Source organism: Leptopilina heterotoma, unplaced genomic scaffold, assembly GCF_015476425.1.
Source record: "Leptopilina heterotoma isolate Lh14 unplaced genomic scaffold, ASM1547642v1 Lhet_54, whole genome shotgun sequence".
Taxonomy (NCBI): domain Eukaryota; kingdom Metazoa; phylum Arthropoda; class Insecta; order Hymenoptera; family Figitidae; genus Leptopilina; species Leptopilina heterotoma.
In genome coordinates, this window is record NW_025111118.1 from 4,718,668 (window position 1) to 4,740,611 (window position 21,944).

The following is a 21,944-nucleotide window of genomic DNA, read 5'->3' on the forward strand; positions in this document are numbered from 1 at the left end:
ATAAAAATTATTTGAATAAATAATAAATATAAATATTATTTACTGCACTGAAAAATTATTTGATTCCAACTCTCTAAATTTAAATTAGAAAAAGTGTTCATTAATTTGAATCAGTGACTGACTTTTTGCTTTTGAATTATTTTTTACTAATAAAGAGTAATTTCTACAAATTTATGAGTAAAATTTACTAATTTAAAAGCAAAAAATCAGTCACTAATTCAAATTCGTAAAAATTTTTACTAAATTCAAATTTAGAGAGTTAAAATAAATCATTTTTCAGTGCAATAAAAAATATTACTACTTTGTTTAAATATTTATTCCATTTACTATTTTATATATTTTATTTTCTTTGCTAAAGTTTCAGTAAAAAATGACTAAAAATTAAAAATTTCCAAATCTCAATAAACAATAAAAAGGAAATGAACGAAAACTTTTCTACTTGGAACAATAATTTTCAGACAAATGTCTGTGTGTGCGGAAAAATTCATAACTCGACTTTTTGAGGGAAGTGTCTTGCGTCTCTCGGAACAGTTGCCAGAAAATAGTTTAGGACAGAAAATTGATCTTCAGAGAGGTCGACAGGCTAACTCGGAAGCGACCTCGCATTTGCATAATTTACACGCGCGTGTGTTTGCAAAAGAGCATGTTACAGGAAATTTTCACGGTACATACACACAACCACCAGCAAGTTTATACGCTTCATCGTATATTATTATATAAATAAATTTAAATTCTACTATAAAGAATTTTCATCCAAGAATTCTACTTTTAATTAAAAATTATATTTACATTTAGTCTTTTAACAAAAGAAATATTTACTTGAATCAAATAATTTTTATTGCAATCAATTAAATCGTATTTGCAATTTAATTTATTATTAAATCTAATAAAGAATTTATTGGTTCAAATACAATTTAATTGACTTAAATAAAAATTATTTTAGTAATAAAAATTATTTGATTTAACTGATATTCATCAGTTAATAATAGACAGGAAATCGGTTATTTGAATCTAAACTTTTTTTTCAGATTACGAACTCTCTAAATTTGAATTACTAAAAATTATTACCAATTGAAAAAAAGGCAACAATTCAAATTAGTAAACATTTTTTCTAATTAAAATTTAGAGAGTAAATGAATATTTATTTATATTTACTTTTTGTTTAATATAATATATTTATTTAGCCATTTATTTGTGTGTGCACATATACTCAAACTATTTCCTAAAGAGAACATGTAAATGTGTATTATATATATAGATTCACAAGTGAAACGGAGGGTAAATGGTGAACGCGTTGAAGCGAATCAACTAGAAATGTGTGCCAATATCTCGGGCACACAATTGTCGGCTGTAGGCCAATAATCGACGCATTGGACCTATTTATGGTGAAGTTCAAACACTTGAATCAAAATAGGACCTCAAAACCGGAAGAGTGGAGTTGAAAAATGAATCGCAAATGGCGTACGAGTTACGTACATATACATATATAGAACATATTGATGCATAAACTTTATAGACGACATTAAAAGGAAACTAAGCATTAAAATGCAATTTGGTCACTAACATACACATATGCGCAAAAAAAAAATTAAAATCCATTTACTATCGAGTATTCAATGCGCATTCACTCTATGGTGTTAATAAATTTTACGATTCTCATATGATACCTAAATATTAAGTGGATTTCTTTCATTATTTTTCAATATTAATATTCCCTTTCTTTTTACCCCCCAAAGCGAAAAAATTTAAACTTTCATTATTAACTGTTTCTTGATATTTAATTTAAAATACAGTGAAACCTGTCGGAATGTAACTCGATTTATTAAATTTTATTACAGCAAACAATCCTTAAAAAATTGTTCTATATAATTGATTTTTGTAAAATTTTTACAATATTCTGGAACTAAGAGAAAATAATTCTTGTTGGAGATTTTTGAATACAAAAGAAACTTTTAAATAGAGTTGCTTTCCGATAGGTTCGACTGTAGGAATATTTTTATTTTTATTACCAAAATGAAATTAAATATAAAAAATATTCGAGTGAATTTTAACCTTAGGTAAATATTAAACTTTGAATTTTTTCATTTAGAAAAAAAACTGTAATATGAAAATTTTATGCTAAAAATACTATGACATTCGTCTTAAGAAAATACCTATCAAATTCTAAAAAAATTTTACATATATTTCCTTTTTTTTAAATATTTGTTATCAATATAAAAAATAAAACTCTAATTATTATCCATTGAAAACAATTTATTTGATTCAAAAACTGATTATTTGTCTATTGTCAAATAAATATTTACTTGAATCAAATAATTTTTATTTACTTTATTTAAACTAAATAAATTGTATTTGATTCAATTTTATTTATATGCCCGTACAGTATTTAAATAAATAAATATTTCTTATAAACCAAAATTTCAGTATTTTAAGCAAATACCATTTCATTAATTTAAATAAAAATTATTTGGAATAAATATTAATTTATTAGATAATTGACAATAAATTGTTTATTTGAATCAAATAAATTTAATTTCCAGTGTAGAGACATTTACGTCAAAATTAGTATTCAAAAGAAATTCTGCTAAATATTTTTTACAACAAGTCTATAAACTCCAATTATAAAAAAAAATAAAAAAAAACTCTAGTCTAATATTAATTCCAATAAAAATAGAAACTGATTGGTAATTTTTAATTTAATTTATTTTTCAATTTACAATCATTTATTGTAAATAATTTATATTTTTGAGTTCATTTTAGTTTTGAGTTTTATTTGAGTTTCATTTTAAATATTTTATTTTGAAATAATTTTATTTTATTAAATATTCAATACTAAAAAAGTATTTTAAAAAATATCTTTAAAAGAAAATGACACGATATTAACTTTTATAAATATTAAAATAATTTAATAAATATATGAAGTGAATAAAAAAAAACAAAAATACTAATAAGTTAAATTATCTGCTAAATATTTTCTGTAAAAAAAATTCCAAATACCGTAATTTCAATAATGAGCGTTCATTAAAACATAATTGAGACTTTGAACGTTAAAAATTGAACATTGTCCAATTATAATTTTACGCAATTTTAAATAAATAAAACCAAATCAACTTTATATAACGAGAGAAAAATAATTACATATCGAAGTAGCATCAAACACGAATTTCGAAGCGAAAATAATAATTTGGCTAATCAATAATAAATGATTGAAAATTTGTTTCGAAAATCCCGTCGTTTTTCCACTATATACACACATATATATATATATATATATATATATATATATATATATATATATATATATATATATATATATATATATATATATTTTTTACATTAGTATAAGCCCTCTTTTAAAATTTAAAATTCATGTTGAGTATATTCACAACAGCAGTTAAAGTTTGATGCATCAGTAAACGTGCTAGCTGCAGAACGAATTTTAAATATCCTGTCTCCAATGCACATCATTGTGATTGCACAATTTTTTAGTTGAAAATTTTATATAGTGATAAATTATCGTTTGAATATAAAGAATCGTTAAAATATCCGTATTATAAAAAAATAAACGAGCAACAATAAAAGTCTATATGATTTATAAATTGCTACTTTTGTCACATCATATATATATATATATATATATATATATATATATATATATATATATATATATATATATATATATATATATATATATATATATATATATATATATATATATATATTGTATGGAAAAACATAAAAACTAAGCTTAAAAAAGTCGCATTAAAAATAAATCCTCGATAAAGTATAAATATACTTGAAATTGTAATTTAAAAAAAAATAAATAAATAAAAAAAATAGTAAAATAGATCAACAGTAATAATTTTCGAAAGAAGAAATTTTAAAGCCAATGGATTTTCGTGGCTTTCAACTCTTGAAATCCACGTAACAGAAATTCAATTTCATTCGTCAGAACCAAGACGTTAATCGAAAGCTCTTGAAATCCCAGAAGCCTGTTGAAGACTCCTTGAAAATTGTCTCTTTTGGTATTTTGACGCCGAATGACCAAAGAATCAAGCTCACTATTTTTAAATTAAATTAGAAAATTCCCAAGTAACATTTTAAATACTTCAAGTTGCAAATAATTTACAATTTTTCGACTCCTCAGGCCACAAAAATTTAATTTTGTTTTTCCCTGACTTTTCCCTGATTTCAAGACAAAAATTTTGACTTTTTCCCTAAAGAATATTCTGCGATTCACTCAAAAAACTGATTAGATACTCAAAAAAATGTTCTATTACATTTATTTACGAATTTCTTTAACTGTAAAATTATTCGAAAACAGCAATAATAACTTCTTTTTTTACAAAAAAATATTTAATCATTATTATTTTTCCAAGGAAATTAAGATTTTCAAAATATTCAAATTCAAATCATTTTGAAATTCAACAATTTATAATAATTAAAGATGATCTAGGGATAAAAGATCATTATTTTCTACTATAAAAAATATTTTTACTGCAACTTCTTCAAAATTATTTTCATCATTTCAATTCAATTATTATTTTCTAGAATTTTTAACTAAAATTCTTCTTTAAATCAATTATTTACAATAATTTTTAAAAAAAATTCTGAGAATATTCAAATATATTTATTTACAATTCAATTTTACGAAATTTCATCGATTATTCGGAAATTCTTCAATTAAATATATATTTGAAAATAAAAACTTCAAATAATTTCAATTAAAGTTTTTGAAAAAAATTAATTCTACAGAATTTTTAGTTAAAAATATGAAAAATTCAGATTTTCAAAAATTTCAATTTAAAACTTTTTCAAAATTCAATTACTTCTAAAAATTCACGCTATAATGCTTTTAATATTCAATTATTATGTAAAATTGTAACTGAAATTCACTTAGATCAATTTCTATTAGAAAATTCTACAAGAATTCAATTATTTAAATAAAAAAATAAATAATTTATATTGAATAATTGAATGTTTCTTAATATTGAATTCTTATAAAGAATTTTATCAACAAACTTTTAAATAATTAAATTCTTTCGACGAATTTTAATAAAATTTTTAAAAATAATTACATTTTTCGAGGTATTTGTTTAAAATTGTACTAAAAATAATTGAAATTCTGCGATGAGTTTGATTATTTATGAAAATAACGAAATTATTGCGAAGAAATTTATAAAAAATTTGTAAATAATAGAATTCTTGTAAAATTATTTTATTATTTATGAAAATAATTAAACGTTTGCGTAGAATTTTAGTAAAAAATTTTTTAAATAATTGAATACTTTTTGGAAAATTTTATTAAAATAATAGATGTTGAATATACCTAATTGAATTTAGAAAAATTTTTGCAAATAATTGAAATTTTGCCAAGAATTTTATTAAAATTTTTGAAAATAATTCAATTTCGAAGAAGAATTTTATTATCTATAAAAAAAACTTAAATTTTGACGAGAATTTTTTTTACTTTTTGAACATAACTGAATTTCTGCGAAGAATTTTATTATTTTTGAAAATAATTGAATTTTTGCAATTATTTCTAACTTCTCCAATATTCAAATTTTTTTTATTGTTTTTACAAAAAATTCCTCGATAAATTCATTATTTTTAACAATTAATTAAATAAATATCTTACAAAATTTAACTGATTTCAGAATTATTCAAATTTTGAAAATTTTTGCAAAAATTTAAATTCTTTAGAATTTCTAATATAATTCATTCAAAATTGAAATTTTGTAAAATTTGAAACTAAAATCTTTTCCAGTTCATCTATTTATGAAAATTCTAAACGAAACTATTTTAAAATTCAATTAATTTTGATATATTTAAATAAAATGATTCATTAAATAATTTCTAAGTTATAATTTTATGATAATTCTTCTTTACGATATCTATATTATTTAAATCATTAACATAAAAAAACATTTATATTATGTCGTGGTGTTAATCAGAAATAAAACTCAATTCTATAACATTGAGTCTAAATTTTATGATTACACTTTGAAAAATATTTCAAAAAAAAAAAGAAAAACTTGTTTACTTTTTATTAGAAAAAGGTGAAAAAGGGGACAAATTAGCAAAAAAGGTGACAAATCGTCAAAAAAGGTGAAAAAGGTGATAAAATTGAAATAAGAGGACAAAAGGGGACCAACTGTGATGCCTGACTTTTGGAAAATGATTTTCTTTTAAAAAAACATTTTTTTTCTGAAAAATAAATTAAAACTATGGAAAAATAAGGGACTAACTCTAATTATTTTTCTGATTTTTCAATAATGGAAAATTAAGAGTTGAAAATTGATAACAATAAGAGAAAGTTATAGACTTGAAGAAAATTATATATACGAGAGCAGAAAAAATAATAAATTCCGAAATTTCTAAAAATCGAGAACTGAAGAGAAAATTCCGAAAATGGGAGTTACTTGAAGAATTTTGTCTCCAAATTTGAAAAAGTTTTTTCATTAGAGCCACACTAATAAATTATATGCAAGATCACCTTTTACAAGAGTTTAGAGAGAGAGAGAGAAAGAGTGAGAGGGGGAGGGGAGAAGGAGAGTCATACAAGAGAGTAATGGAAATGGGCAGAGAGTACGTCGTGTCGAGTGCAAGCTGCAAAAACGGCTGAAACATCTGCTTCCTCCATTTGACCACAGACTCGTTCCATTTTCTCTAATTTGCATGATATGATTCTCCCTTTTTCTCCACACACACATACACCAAAAGCAGCCTACTTTCAACCTTTTCCTAGACTTTTTCTTTTATTTCAAAGGACTCCGCCACCCATTGTAATTGTTTCCACTTCAAACGAACCTGAGCTTAGCCAACGCAACGAAAATACTATTACTTTAACTAGAAAATCTAATTTCATTAAAAAAAATCACTACATTTTTTCACAATAATAATTCTAATAATCTTATAAATACTTATGTTTTTAATATTTTAAAAACGAAAAATTAACTTAATCAGTAAGAAATCAAATTAAAGAATTAATTACTCGATAAATAATCGAATCAAAAGATTAATTACTTAATTCTTTAATAATTGAATTAAAGAATTAATTACTCGATAAATTATCGAATAAAAAGAATAATTACTTGCTTGATGAATAATTGAATTAAAGAATTAATTGATAGACAATCGAATTAATTAATTGATAAAAATCAAATTAATTAATTGATAAAAAATCAAAATTAATTAATTGATAAAAATCGAAATTAAAGAATTCATTGACAAATAATCGAATTAATTAATTGTAACTAATTCTGTGTATGTCAAATCACCCCCCGAAAAAATTCACAAACAATAAAATTAAATATCAAAAGAAATTTCATAAAAGAATCAAATAAATCGGAATGTGTGTAATTAAAGAGAAAATCCCATAGTGACGAAGTGGATGATAAAAATATTAAAAGCTAATTATCTGAAAATGATTAACTTAATAAAAAGATAAAATTTGCGCTGTACTTTTTTACCTATAAAAGAAGAAAAAAATTAACAATAACCAGCTCTAATCTAATTAACTTCTTTTGCTACTCTTATTAATAAATCAAATTATTCAATAATTAACAGACAGTAAACAGTGAAAGAAGAACTAATTTAATTAATTAAAAATTGAAGAGGTTTTTTTTAATTTATTTTAAAATACGGAATCAAATATATATTTATGTATTTCAATTTCTTTATTTTACTTTCATTTAGTTTAATTTATTTTAATTTTACTTTTTTTTAATTTTATTCATTTTGATTTTATTCATTTTAATTTTCTTTATTTTAATTTTATTTCATCATTTTTTTAACTTTATTTATTATTAGATTCTATTTACTTTGATGTTACTTTTTTTTATTTTATTTATTAGTCAATAAAAATCCACTTTATAATTGCAAGACTATTTTAAATTGAATTAATATATTAATAATTCAATTAAATGTCACTACGAGATTTTCCCCAAGTAATTTACAACTTACTTCCGCCACACTTCTATATAGAGGCAAGAGGGACTTACCAATATTATCCTCCACAAGAACCAAAGTGCAAACAACGGGAAATCCACTTCAGTTGAATATCGAAGATGCATGATGAGAATTTTTTTTCCATTAATCCAAATAAGTTGAATGAACTGCTAATGGAACTTTAGCAAACTCCTGTCCTTTGCATATGGAACACCATAATTCACTGAAAAAGAACCTTAATTAATATACTGAAATAAAAGTAAATTGATAAAAAATTGATAATTTCGAAATATTAAAGATAAAAGCAAAAAAATGACAAAGTAATTTTTCTAAAAGGATAAAAGAGAAAATATAAGCAGTAAAAAAAGAAAAAAAACCAAAGGTGTCAAAATTTGTTAAGATTTTCATACAAAATGAGAAAAAATTATATTTAAAAAAAATACTTGCATTCTTGAGACGAATTTTAATGATATATTGCTTTTTAAATAATTGAATTCTTTCGTGAAATTTTATTGAAATACGTAGATATTAAAAATAATTGAATTTTGATAAATTATTGAAATTAATTTAATTCTACGAAGAATTTTATTAAAATTATTTTGAAAAAAAATTGAATTGTTAAAAAGAATTTCATTAAAATTTTTGAAAATAATATACATAAAAACAATTGCTCGAGTAACATAACCTCAAATCATAGGCAATTTTCATATCAACATTTCAGAAAGAAATATTTCATATTCATCAAGTTTGTATGAATAAAAAGATTCATTTACTGCAAAAATAACATTTAGTACCAAAATATTGCTGAAAAAAGAAACAGATACCTTTTTTCAACAAAAAGTTGGGAGCTGCACGTAAACACCATTGTCGTCCGGCAACAAATGAATCTCGTCTCGTTCCCTGGAAATAACAATGAAACATGTAAAGTAAATTACACTCAATTATCACCGAATCTTTGTCTTTTTATTCGTCAGGAAAATCATCAAGTAAATGAAATTTTCCTGCAAATGAAAAGCAAAATTTGACAAAAAAAATAGAAATTCTGCACTATTTTCACTACAAATTAGACACAATTTCTGAATCGAATTTTGATGTGAAACATTCGTCATTTAATTAATTTTCACTAAACAAAAGACTCACACTCATGTTAATTTATATTACGATACAAAATATTGTAGAAAATAATAATAATTTTAGCTTTCTTCGATCAGAAGTGTGAATCAAAAGGGTAAATAACGCAAAATGTCAAATTTCCAAAATGGCGTCTCATCCGTTCCCATGGACCGGAAACAGCAACTAAGCTCCCTGATTGGTCCCACAAAAGGCGGGTAAACGCAAATACTATGATTGGTTGATATTTTAAATAAAAATTATTCCTAATTTAAAATTATTAGCGGCAAATTTAAAACTTGTAATTTAATAATTTACATTAAAAATAATTTAGAAAAATAAAAAATTATATTATTCAAAAAAATAATACTATTATCTATAAATATATGTATAGATATTATAATTACGAATTACTAATAATTTAAATACAATAATTAACGGAAACAAAAGTCCACGAAAATTTCAAAAAATGGAATTCCTATCAAACTTTCCGATCGGACTGTACCTGACAATTTTTTTCTTTTTTCTAAATTTAGAAAAAAGAAAAAACACCAGCGTATTTTATTCATCAAAAAGTACTTAAATGTTGTAAATCGTGTAGTTATACTAAGATTTTCAAGAAAAATGAAAAAAAATTATGTTAAACAAAAAGTTGGTACAATTGGTACATGTAACATAACCTCAATTTATGGACGATTTTCACATCCATATTTAGCAAAAAAATATTTCATATTCATCAAGTTTGTATGAATAAAAAGATTCATTTACTGCTAAAATAACATTTTGTACCAAAATATTGCTGCAAATAATAAAAATAATACCTTTTTTCAACAAAAAGTCGGGAGCTGCATGTGAACACCATTGTCGTCAGCGAACAAATGAATCTCGTCTCGCACCCTGCAAAATGGCGACAAAACATGTAAAGTAAATTACACTCAATTATCACCGAATCTTTGTTTCTTTTTGCACATCCGGCAGGAAAATCACCAAATAAATGAAATTCCCCAACAAATAGAAGGCAAAATTTGACAAAAATAGAAATTACGAACAATAATTATGATTCGACACGCAATTTCTGTGACGAATTTGAATGAGAAATTTTTACCATTTGTGTGAAATTTTTACCATACCAAAGGCTTTTTCTCTTATAAATGTACAATAAGATGTAAAATATTGTTGAATAGAATATTTTTACCTTTTTTTCGATCAAAAGTTGCACAAAAGGACAAACGACCTCGCAAACGACGCCACATGTTGAATTTACAAAAATGGCGTTCCACGCGTTCCACCAATTTCAGGAACACTACTAGCGCCCTCTACTTTCCCGTTCTCTCATTGGTCGTTCAAAAGGCGGCTAGAGACGAGCACAATGATTGGTTGATATTTCAAATGATCGAAATTCGAATTTTCGTAATTTTGGTGGTAAATTTGAAATGTGTAATTTAATTATAATATTATTTATTAATAGTAATAATAAATTTACTATTAATTTTTAGTTTTTTTTATTTATTTCGTTTTACTATTTAATAATAGTAATAATGGTAATAATATTAATGCGTTTTGAATTTACCACAAATAGCAATGATAATTAATTGAAAAAAATAATAAAAAATGGAATAAAAATAATAAATTTTTAAATTATAAAAAGTACTTACAGTAAAAATGCAAAATATTTATTTTTCAGTTTTGGGCCGCTTACGTGCCATGTGACTCACAGCATCTCAATGCCGTGCAGATGACTTTGGAGCAAGTGGACCTCATCAAGAGGCTCATAGAGAAATACTCTCAGCATATGCAATTCGCTGCATCCTATAAAGGTAGAGAAATAAATTTTTTTAATTTAGAAAAATTAAAATTCTGTTATTTATTACTATTATTATTTTTATTATCATTATTACTTTTATTTCTTTTATTATATTATTATTTTTTTTTTTATTATTATTACTTGCTTTTTGTTAAAACTTTTTTAAATTTATTTTTAAAATTACAGTTCACAAATATTATTTTTTATTATTATTACTATTATTTTAGAGTTACTATTATTTTTATTATTCTAAATTACTTTTTCAATTTTCTTTTTTCTTTGTAAACCCGTTTAGATATTAAAATAAATAAATTAATAAATAAATTATTCTTATTGCTAGTATTTTATTATTATTATTGCTATTTTTATTTGTACTTATTATTCTTTTATACGGCCAAATAAAATTTTGTCAATTTAAAGAAATCAGTTTCTTAGACTCGATTTGTTTCATTAAAAATAAATTTTTCTTTCATACAAAAAAAAAGAGTTTTTGATTTAAACAAATTTTCTTTGAATACAAAAAATTTGTCAAAATTAAATTAAATTTAAATCAAAGGAATTTTATCATTGATATAGAATCAAAGAAATAATTTTTTAATCCCAAAAGAAGAATTTCTCCAAAACAAATAAATTATTTTTGAGTCAACGAAATTTTTTTCCAAACAAAGAAATTGATTTTGAATCAAAGAAATTATTTTTGAATCAAATAATATTTTTTTTTTAATCAAATATATCTTTTTTTGAATCAAATATATCTTTTTGTTATCCAATAAATTTTTTTGAATCAAATACATTTTTTGTATCGAATAAATTTTTTTGAATCAATTAAATTTTTTTGGAATAAAAAAAAACTTAATTTTCAATGGAAAAAAAACTAGTGAAAGCAAATTATTTCTCTAAGTCAACAAAAACTTTTTTTCTGAGTGAACGTGATTAATTCTTAGAAAATTGTTCGCTTCTTTTATTATTTGAGAAAAAAATTTCTCTTAGAAGGCAAAAATAAAGTTTGTAATAATTATGATAATGAGAAATAATTACCAATTTTAGAAATCCTGGAAGCCCACAACAGGGGTAGGATAGCATCTTTAATTGGGGTGGAGGGCGGTCATAGTCTAGGAAGTAGTCTAGCAGTTCTAAGGACACTGTACCAATTAGGAGTACGTTATCTAACTCTCACGCATACCTGCAACACTCCATGGGCAAAAAGTTCGACGGTCGAACAGAATGAGCAAATTGACGGTAAGAAATTACACTTAAAGTTTCATCCCTCCAGAGAAAAGAATTTTTTTTTTCCAATCAAAAAAGATCTGTAAAGAAGGAAAAACATTTTTTAATTACTCATTTTTAATGTAAATTTATTTTCATGTAATTAAAGCAAAGAAAAAGAATTTTCATTGTTTTAATAACAAATAAAAGAAAAAGTATAACAAATAAAAAGAATTGAGACGAATAAAAAGAATTGAAACAAAATATAATTCGTTAATTTATAATAAATAAAAATAGAAAAAAATGAATAGAAGCAAATAAAAAGAATTGAAACGAATAAATCGAAACAAATAAAAAGGACGAAACGAATAAAAAGAATCGAAACAAATAAAAAGAACGTAACGAATAAAAAGAATCGAAACAAAATAAAAAGAACTAAATAAACAAAATTAAAACAAAAATAACTAAAAGCAATTAAAATTAATCCCTTAATTAAAATTGGAATTAAATTAAGATTCAGTCGAATTAAATTCAAAATTAAATTATACAAATAACTTGAATTTCAGTGATTGTGCTTCTCATTAAGATGGAGAAATTATAATTGGAATATTTTGGAGATAGAAAAAATTTAATTTGAAATCTAATTAAGAGAATTTGAGAGAATAAAGAGAGAGAAAAAAAGTGTTTTTTTTTGTACGAATTTTAGGAGGACTGACCTCATTCGGAAAGGCTGTTATTCGAGAAATGAATAGGTTGGGGATGCTGATAGATTTGAGCCATACTGCAAGGGCAACTATGAGGGATGCTTTAAGAGCGAGCAAAGCACCTCTCATATTCTCACATTCTTCGGCCTTTGCTATTTGCAACTCATCGAGGAATGTGCCTGACGACATTCTCAAGCAGCTGGTAAGTGAACTGAACATCAATTTCACTTCAGGAACAACTCGAATTTCACTCCCGTTGTTTCTTGTCTTCATTCATTTTCAATTATCCATTCAATTTCCCTTCTCATTAAATATCCACATACTCATTTTCCTTCGTCTCTATTATTCGTCAAATATCTGCAAAAGAAAATTTATTATTGACACCAATTTCTTTTTCCTTTCTTCTTAAAATAAAATTAAAATTAAATTCCAATTTTTTCAAATTTTCTTCAATTCTTCAATTCTCTCAATTTTAAATAAGGAACAAATTAATCGAATTTATCATTTTCAGTGAAGAATATTCAATTTTTCAGGGCTTGAACTAGGTCCGTAAATTTGGTTAAAGTCCGTAAAAGTCAATTTAAAAAAAAAAAACGTCCGTAAAGTCCGTAATTTGTTTGAAAAAGTAAAAAAAATTCGTAAATTGTACGATATAATTTGGAGAATTTTTGAGAAGTTACAAATGATTGCAAAAATTCAATTATTTTCAAAAATAATAAAATTCTTCGCATAAATTCAATTAGGTTCAAAAATTAAAAAAATCTAGTCAAAATTTTAATTATCTTCATAAATAATAAAATTCTTCTTCGAAATTCAATTTTTTTCAATAACTTAAATAATATATTTGGAAAAATTCCAATTGTTATCAAAAATTTTCATCAACACAATGATTTTCAATATCTACTATTTTAATAAAATTTTCCAAAAGAATTCAATTATTTTTAAAAACTTTAATAAAATTCGATGCAAAAATTCAATTATTTTTAAAACTAATAAAATTCCTCGCAGGATTCCAATTATTTTGAATTCAATAAAATTTTTAATGAATTCCTCGAAAAATGCAGTTATTCTGAAAAATGTTATTACACTTCTTCGAGAGAATTAAATTATTAAAAAAAAATTTTTAATAAATTTCTTCGTAAGAATTCAATTATTTCCATAAATAATAAAATTTTCAATGGAATTCAATTATTTAAAACACAATTTTCTTAAAAATTTTCGTAAAAAATTAATTATTTAAAAAGATTTTAATAAAATTTTTTGCAAGAGTTTAATTCTTTAAAAAAATTAATAAAGTTCTTTGCAAGAATTCAATTATTTTTAAAAGCTTTAATAAAATTCGTTGCAAAAATTCAATTATTTTCATAACTAATGAATTTTATGAGTAAATAAAATCCATCGCAGGATTTCAATTATTTTTAATACAATTTTTAAATTAATTCTTCGGTAAACGCAATTTCTTCAAAAGAATTCAATTATTTAAAAAAAATTTTGATATACCCAATTTTGTTTATTAGAATTTGATAATTATTTTCAATAAGTACATTTTTAATTAAATTTCTTTAAAGAATGAAATTATTTTCAAAAATTTTAATGCAATTCTTTGCGTAACAATTTAATTTCTTTAAAAATAATTTTAATAAAATTCTTCGCAGAAATCCAATTAATTTCAAAAATTTGTCGAAATTCAATTATTTTCAATATCTACTACTAAAGTAAAATTTTTCTAAAGAATTGAATTATTTTTAAAAAATTTAACGTAATTTATTGATAGAATTCATTTATTTTTAAAAATTGTGATACAAATTTTCACATGAATTCCATTATTTAATTAATTTAATTTAAATTCTTTATAATACAATTTTAAATTAATTTAAAAAATTCAATTATTCTTGAAAATTTCATTAAAGTTCGTCAAAATAATTGAATTATTTAAAAATTTGTTGATAAATTTCTTTATGAGAATTCAGTGGTAAGAAACAATCAATTATTCAATTAATTATTTATTTCTGTATTTAAATAATTAAATTTAAATTCTCGTAGAATTTTCTAATAAAAATTAATTTAAAAATGAATGTTTTTAAAATTTTATATAATAATTGAATAAAAAAAGCATAATAGCATGAATTTAAAGAATAATTGAATTTTGAAAAGGTTTCAAACAAAAATCTTTGAAAATTTGAATTTTTCATCCTTTCAACTAACAATTCTGTAAAATTAATTTTTTTTTAAAAAAAAGTTTACTAATTGAGTTTTTTTGGAATTATTTCAAGTTTTTATTTTCGTTTATATATTTAATTGAAGAATTTACGAATAATTAGAATTTTTTGTAAAATTAAATTGTAAACAATTGGAATTGAAAATTGTCAAAGAACTTTTTCAAAAATTATTAAAAATAATTGATTTAAAGAATTTTTTTTTACTTTCAGTGGTTCGAGCCCTGAATTTTTTAAATTTAATTAAATAGTTTGTAAATTTAAAAATTCTAATTGATAAAATTGACAGAGATATATGTAAATATTTTGTAAATTCAATAAAAGAAACTTGTTTGCGAAAAGTACTTTTCCCAGTGAATTATATTGTGATAAAATTTCCGGTTAACTTTGCCTTGGATCTTATATACAGAGGGTTTTTGTTATTCGTTGCTCGTCGATTGCCTGAATAGAATAGATAATTATCTAGTTCAACCGAGTAAGTTCCCAATGGCTTGAAACAATTACGAGAAACAATTCCTTTCCACAGTTGAGTTTTCTAGACCATTAAGACAACCATAGCCAGGAGTTCGTTATTTGGATCTGAATTAGGCAGTGCTAAAAATAATGTTACGTACCTTCTCTCTCTTATAGTGTATTTTAGGATCCGATTAAACCATTTATGGCGGATAACATTCCAGATTCCACTATGCGACAAGGATAATTGCACATCAAGTTTCAACGATCCGAGATTATTCTGTTTAATTAAAATCCATTGTATAAATACCATTGGCCAATGGTATTTCTGAGGCGGATACAAAAAAAATCAATTCTCCTCCCAATTGTTCTTCTCCATTTTCCCGCAAGTTTATCCCAATAAATTATTTTTCATCGCAAGAGAGAATTGGAAAGAAAAAAACCTGTAAACAAAGAATGAAAAACATGAAATAAATGAAATAAATTTGTCTATTTTCATAAAAATTTTGCTGAGAAGAGAAAATAAATGGTAAAACTCACACAATATGTAGAAAACTACGCTCTCCGGAGTCAAGTCTGAAAAATGCTCGACAATGTTTTGTTGTTAAATGCAAATTGGAGTTAAAAATAGTTAAAGTTGATAAAATGGTGTCTCCAAAAAAAAAGCAGTAGGAAAGTCGAGAAAAATATACGAGTCGTGAAAAGTCTTTCAGTGGAAGATGTCAACGGCTTAAGTCCGTTAAATCTGAGGATTTATAAGCCGCCAAAGTCGAAATCCTGAAAATGTACCCCCGGGTATTAAGTATTCTATCCTCTATAGCAAACCGGCGATATCGAATCCTTGTAAAGTTTCAGTAGACGAAAAAAAAAATGATGAGTACCTTTTCTTCCTTCATGCCAGTCATCTGAAATTTTATTCAAGAAACTTTAGACACCATAAATTGTGACTAAATAAACGAGACACTGAAGAACAACACAACAATAAATCTTAACTAAACTTCAGAATATTTTTAACTTGATCTTTTTCGAAAGAAAAATCTTTCAGCATTAAATTTAAAGACAAAACTATTTAAATAATTAATTTAATGATTGTTTAAGTAATTAATTTAATAATTATTGAATTAATTAATTTAATAGTTGTTTAAATAATTAATTAATTAAATTAATTTCCATAAAGATATTAAATTTACAACTTTGAATTTTTGCCAGAAAAATATCTGTTAGGCTTAGAGAAAATTATCTCATCGATTTATTGTAATATTTGAAAAAAAAAAAATTCTGTGCAATTATTTACCTGAAATAGTTTTTCGAAACTGCTTGAAAAGTAAACTTACAAAATCCTCTTTCCGACAAAACGCATCGATCACGTCCTATCGCACACAAAACTGAGTAAACCAGTTTTACAAAATGCTGAAATTTATCTGATAGTAGACAAAAAGAAGAACTTTGACACTGTTCCATGATTTTGGCGCCAAAAGAACAGTTGAAAAAAAACAAAGAGGATTATGTGTAGTTTTAACCAAACAACTCGTTTCCGATTGAGAGGATAAAGTTTATCTGAAAACAGAGATAAACTTCATTTGTTACTTTGACTTTATTTTCAAAGAGAGGAAAATCCTCCCCTTAATAGCTTACAATGTTTCACTAACTTCAATTTCGTTTAATTATCTTCAATTTATTCCGATTTGAATTTTACATTTCGAATTTACACTTGTAAAATTTTATTTTCGAGTAAAATATCGTTTTACGTAAAATATATTGAATAAAATATATTTAGTAAAATATATTTAATCAGGCTTGTCACGCTTTTTCTCATTTCAAATTCCCTGACTTTTCCAGGTTTTTAAAACTACATTTGTTGCCAACAAAAATTTAATTTTGCTTTTCCCTGACAAAATTAAATTCCAGACAAAATTCTTACTTCTTGACTCTACAGAATATTCTCAATCAGTTTAAAAATTATTACTCAGAAAAATGTTCTACAGCTTCTTTTTTAAATAAATATTTAATTATTATTTTTCGATAGGAATTAAAATTCTTCAAAAGATTCAAATTCAAACCTTTTTGAAATTAAACAATTTTCAAAAAATTGTTATAAAACATGAAGATATCGATCACTCCGAGTCTTCGACTCGGAGCAATCGATATCTTCATGTTTTATAATAATAATTAAAGATGACCGACTGATAAAATCATTATTTTATATTTTATAAGAATATTGTTACTGTAACTTCATAAAAATTATTCTCATTTCAACTCAATTATTTTCTAGAATTTTTAACTAAAATTCTTCTTTAAATTAATTATTTTTAATAATTTTTGAAAAATTTCTTTGAAAATTTTCAAATTCTTTTATTTACAATTTAATTTTACGAAATTTCATCGATTATTCGGAAATTCTTCAATTAAATATAAATATTAGAAAATAAAAACTTCAAATAATTTCAAAAAAGTTCCATTAAACTTTAAAAAAAATTAAATCTACACAATTTTCAGTTAAAAGTATGAAAAATTCAAACTTTCAGAGATTATAATTCGAAACCTTTTCAAAATTCAATTATTTCTAAAAATTCACGCTATAATACTTTCTCTTTAAATTTGAATTAGTAAAAATGTTCACTATTTTGGAATTAGTGACTGAATTTTTGCTTTTGAATTAGTAAATTTTACTATTAAATTAGTAGAAACGACTATTTATTGGTGAAATTTGCTAATTCAAAAGCAAAAAGTCAGTCACTAATTAATATTAGAAAGCATTTTTACTAATTAAAATTTAGAGTTTAATATTCAATTATTATCTAAAATTTTAACTGAAATTCATATTGAAATCAATTTTTATTAGAAAATTCTACGAGAATTCAATTATTCAAATACAAAAATAAATAATTTATTGAATAATTGAATGTTTCTTAAAATTGAACTCTCATAAAGAATTTTATCAACAAATATTTAAATAATTAAAATTCTTTTGACGAATTTTATTAAAATTTTTAAGAATAATTTCCATTTTCGAGAAATTAGATTAAAATTGCATTAAAAATAATTGAATCTCTGTAAAAAAAATTTGATTGAATTGAGAAAAGTTTTTGAAAATAATTGAAATTTTGCCAAAAATTTTATTAAATTTTTCGAAAATAATTGAATTTTGAAGAATAATTTGATTATTTATAAAGATAATTGAAATTTTGACGAGAATTTTTTTTAAACATTTGACCATAATTGAATTTCTGTGAAGAATTTTATTACTTTTGAAAATAATTGAATTCTTGAGACGAATTTTAATGATATATTGCTTTTTAAATAATTGAATTATTTTGTGAAATTTTATTGAAATACGTAGATATTAAAAATAATTGAATTTTGATAAATTATTGAAATTAATTTAATTCAACGAAGAATTTTATTAAAATTATTTTGAAAAAAATGAATTATTAAAAAGAATTTCATTAAAATTTTTGAAAATAATATATAAATTATAGGAAGGCTTTTTAAAATAATTGAATTTTTTTTTTTGATGAATTATAATAAAATTTTTAGAAATAATTAAATTTTTCGTGAAATTCCATTAAAATTGTATTAAAAATAATTGGAATCCTGCGAAGATTTTTATTATTTATGAATATAATTGAAAACCTATATATATGAAAATAATTGAATTCCTGGTAAAAATATTATTCTTCATGAAAATAATTGAATTATTGCGAAGAAATTTATAAAAAAAAATTTGTAAATAATAGAATTCCTGTGAAATTTTTAGTATTTAATTAATTCATTCAAAATTGAAATTTTCTAAAATTTCAAATTAAAACCTTTTGAAGTTTACCTGTTTATGAAAATTGTAAACGCAACTCTTTTAAAATTGAATTAGTTTTGAAATATTTAAGTAAAATTAGATTTTAAGAATAAGCACAATAACTTTAGAAAACCCTGATTTAGTAAAATATAATCATAAGTTAAATTTTTGATCCGAAATCAATTTTGTCATTTTTTTCTATTGTCTATTTTAATGAAGGAATAAATTGAAAATAATGAAAACGAAATTGAAATTGTAAAATTAAAAATAAAAAATTAAATATAATTTTTTTGGGAATTTCAAAGGCAAATTGTTGCTCGAATTATGAAGAGTTGAGAGAAGGAGGGACAGAGAAAGAGAGAGAAAGAGAGAGAAAATAGAATGTGGGACAGCTGAGTGTAGAGGAGAATGTATAGGGATTAATGGCTTTAAAGCTTGTGAAGACAAGAGTAAATGTGCTAAAATGGTTAGTTACCGAGACAGTAAAACTAAGACTGACATGACGAAGTAGAATGAACTGTGTAGAGTCAGACATCCTGACGCTGTTTACTATCTCACGTTTATAAATGCGCCTCGAATTTACGACTTTTAGGTGCTTGGCTTATCGAATCCGTTCATCTGATTCAGAAAAGAAAAGTTTCCACCACTTTTCCCAAAAATAAAGGAAGAAAAAAAAACTTTCCTCAATCGCAACCTTGACAAACGATCACAAATTTCCATTTCCAACAAATCTCGCGCCAAAACATTCCTAGAAACCAAAATCAAAAATTTTAATTCACAGAAAAAAATTCATATTCGATTAATTAAATTTAAAAATAGAAAATTTCTATACTTAAACCTATAAATTGGAAAAAAAATTGTTTTCACTAGGCGAAAAACTGCAAAACTGACGAATTCCCCTGAATTCCCTGATTTACCTGAATTATAGGGTTCCCCTGATTATAGGCAACTCTATTAAAAATTATTCCAAGATTTTTTTTTTTGAAAACCAATTCTAAAATTTGTAAAAAGAATAAAAAAAATCAGCACCTGGTATTTAATTGGTCAATTATTTTTTCTCAGCTTCTGTATAGAGTAATATTTCCCGTGGCAATGGGTGTCTTGAAAATTGAGAACCTAAAACGTTCACTTGTTCCAGGCTGCTAACAAGGGTCTGGTGATGGTCACATTTTACAACTACTTCGTTAAATGTGGTGCTGAAGCTAGCGTGACTGACGTTGCAGAACACATTTATCACATTAGGAATTTAATTGGAGTGGACCACATTGGAGTTGGAGGAGACTTCGATGGCATTAACAAGTACGTGTTAAAAGTTGTTCAAAAACGAGTGTCAAAGCAATGATCGAGTGGCGCTTAACGATGTTATTAATTTTTTTCTCTCTCTCTCTCCTTTTCTCTTTTTATCCGATATAACTTCATTTATCCAGGACACCCCGTGGTCTCGAGGACGTTTCCAGATATCCAGAATTGTTTGCGGAACTTCTTCGTAGCGGCAAGTGGACGGTGCTCGATCTAAAAAAAGTTGCCGGATTAAATCTCCTGAGAGTATTACGACAGGTGTGTAAATATACTATTCCAATAAAATGTTTCCTTGAAACTTTTTATTGAAAAAAAAAGAAGAGAAAAATATTTCTTGACAATTTAGAATAAAAATTGAATTTCGATAATTAAAGGTAATTTTATTATTATTTCTATTCAGAAAATTTATTATTATACTTACAGGTTGAAAGGGTCAGGGACGATATGAGAACAGCTGGTGAACTGCCATCGGAAGATTTACTTGATTCGCCGGACACATCAGGAAGTTGTGCTTTGAACATAAATGAAGTGCAAAGAGTCATGGAAGTCTGAATATATTTCTCCGAAACCGGAATACTCGAGAGTCCAGAAAGAAGAAATAACGAAGAAAAAAAGACTTTCTCTACTGAAAAAAGAAAAAAAAAATTGCAATCCTTGTTCGATTGAAAAGTTAACAAGTGAAAATTTGTATAACTTGCGATGCTCAATCGGTGTGAATTTATAACACACGATCTCGACAATTAAATGTGCCAGCACTTACACGTCCTCAATTCACAAAAAAAAACACCTACACATGTATAGCAAAAATATTGTAACTATTTCTATCTCAAAATGCGAAAAATTCCGTGTGATGAATGAATGATAATTGATAAATATCCGAGTGTTTGGATTCGAGAATCTATTTTCTTTACTGACTTTTTCTTCCATGTCCTTTTGAAAATATCTGAAAAAAAGAGATAATAGATTTAAATAAAGAAAATTAAAAAAACATCAAAATTCACTATAGAAATCTCGAAATAGTCCTTTGAGAGCTTTTCAAATTTAAAACGACTGATATTAAATTTAAGAAATTTAATTGAATTACATTTTCGATCAAATTAAATATTCAATTGTAAATTGAAAATTACTAAATTTATAAATTAAAAATTATAAATTATAAATTATAAATTATAAATTAAAAATTATAAATTATAAATTATAAATATGTAATTTAAAAAAGATAATTTCATTTTTTTGCGAAACTTTTGATAAATATGAGAGAAAAGTTTTCAAATCGGTGAAATTTTCTATACTTTTTTACCCTCTTTAATGAATGAAGACGACGATGATGACGACGACGTTGATGATGATGCTGATGATAATGAACATTTTTTATATAATAAAATTCATGAAATGCGTGATCTTGAGGA

General features: G+C 23.7%; 1 protein-coding gene and 1 long non-coding RNA gene across 2 annotated transcripts in view; one reads left to right on the forward strand and one right to left on the reverse strand.

Moving 5' to 3' along the window:
• Positions 1 to 10,849, reverse strand: part of LOC122508447 — a 72,206-nt gene extending 61,357 nt beyond the window's left edge. The window contains exons 1-5 of the long non-coding RNA XR_006302233.1: positions 10,716 to 10,849; positions 10,256 to 10,414; positions 9,882 to 9,957; positions 8,775 to 8,850; positions 8,004 to 8,173 (exon numbers count right to left, since the gene is read on the reverse strand). This is a non-coding gene — a long non-coding RNA (uncharacterized LOC122508447). The remainder of the gene's footprint in view (positions 1 to 8,003; positions 8,174 to 8,774; positions 8,851 to 9,881; positions 9,958 to 10,255; positions 10,415 to 10,715) is intronic.
• The window catches only part of LOC122508444 (dipeptidase 1-like), a 238,973-nt gene extending 217,839 nt beyond the window's left edge, over positions 1 to 21,134 (forward strand). Inside the window, exons 3-8 of the mRNA XM_043621800.1 lie at positions 10,745 to 10,877; positions 11,912 to 12,103; positions 12,777 to 12,976; positions 20,375 to 20,535; positions 20,664 to 20,793; positions 20,959 to 21,134. Coding sequence (XP_043477735.1) covers positions 10,745 to 10,877; positions 11,912 to 12,103; positions 12,777 to 12,976; positions 20,375 to 20,535; positions 20,664 to 20,793; positions 20,959 to 21,087 — 945 coding nt within the window. The 3' untranslated portion in view covers positions 21,088 to 21,134. The remainder of the gene's footprint in view (positions 1 to 10,744; positions 10,878 to 11,911; positions 12,104 to 12,776; positions 12,977 to 20,374; positions 20,536 to 20,663; positions 20,794 to 20,958) is intronic.
• Positions 21,135 to 21,944: the final 810 nt, after the last annotated feature.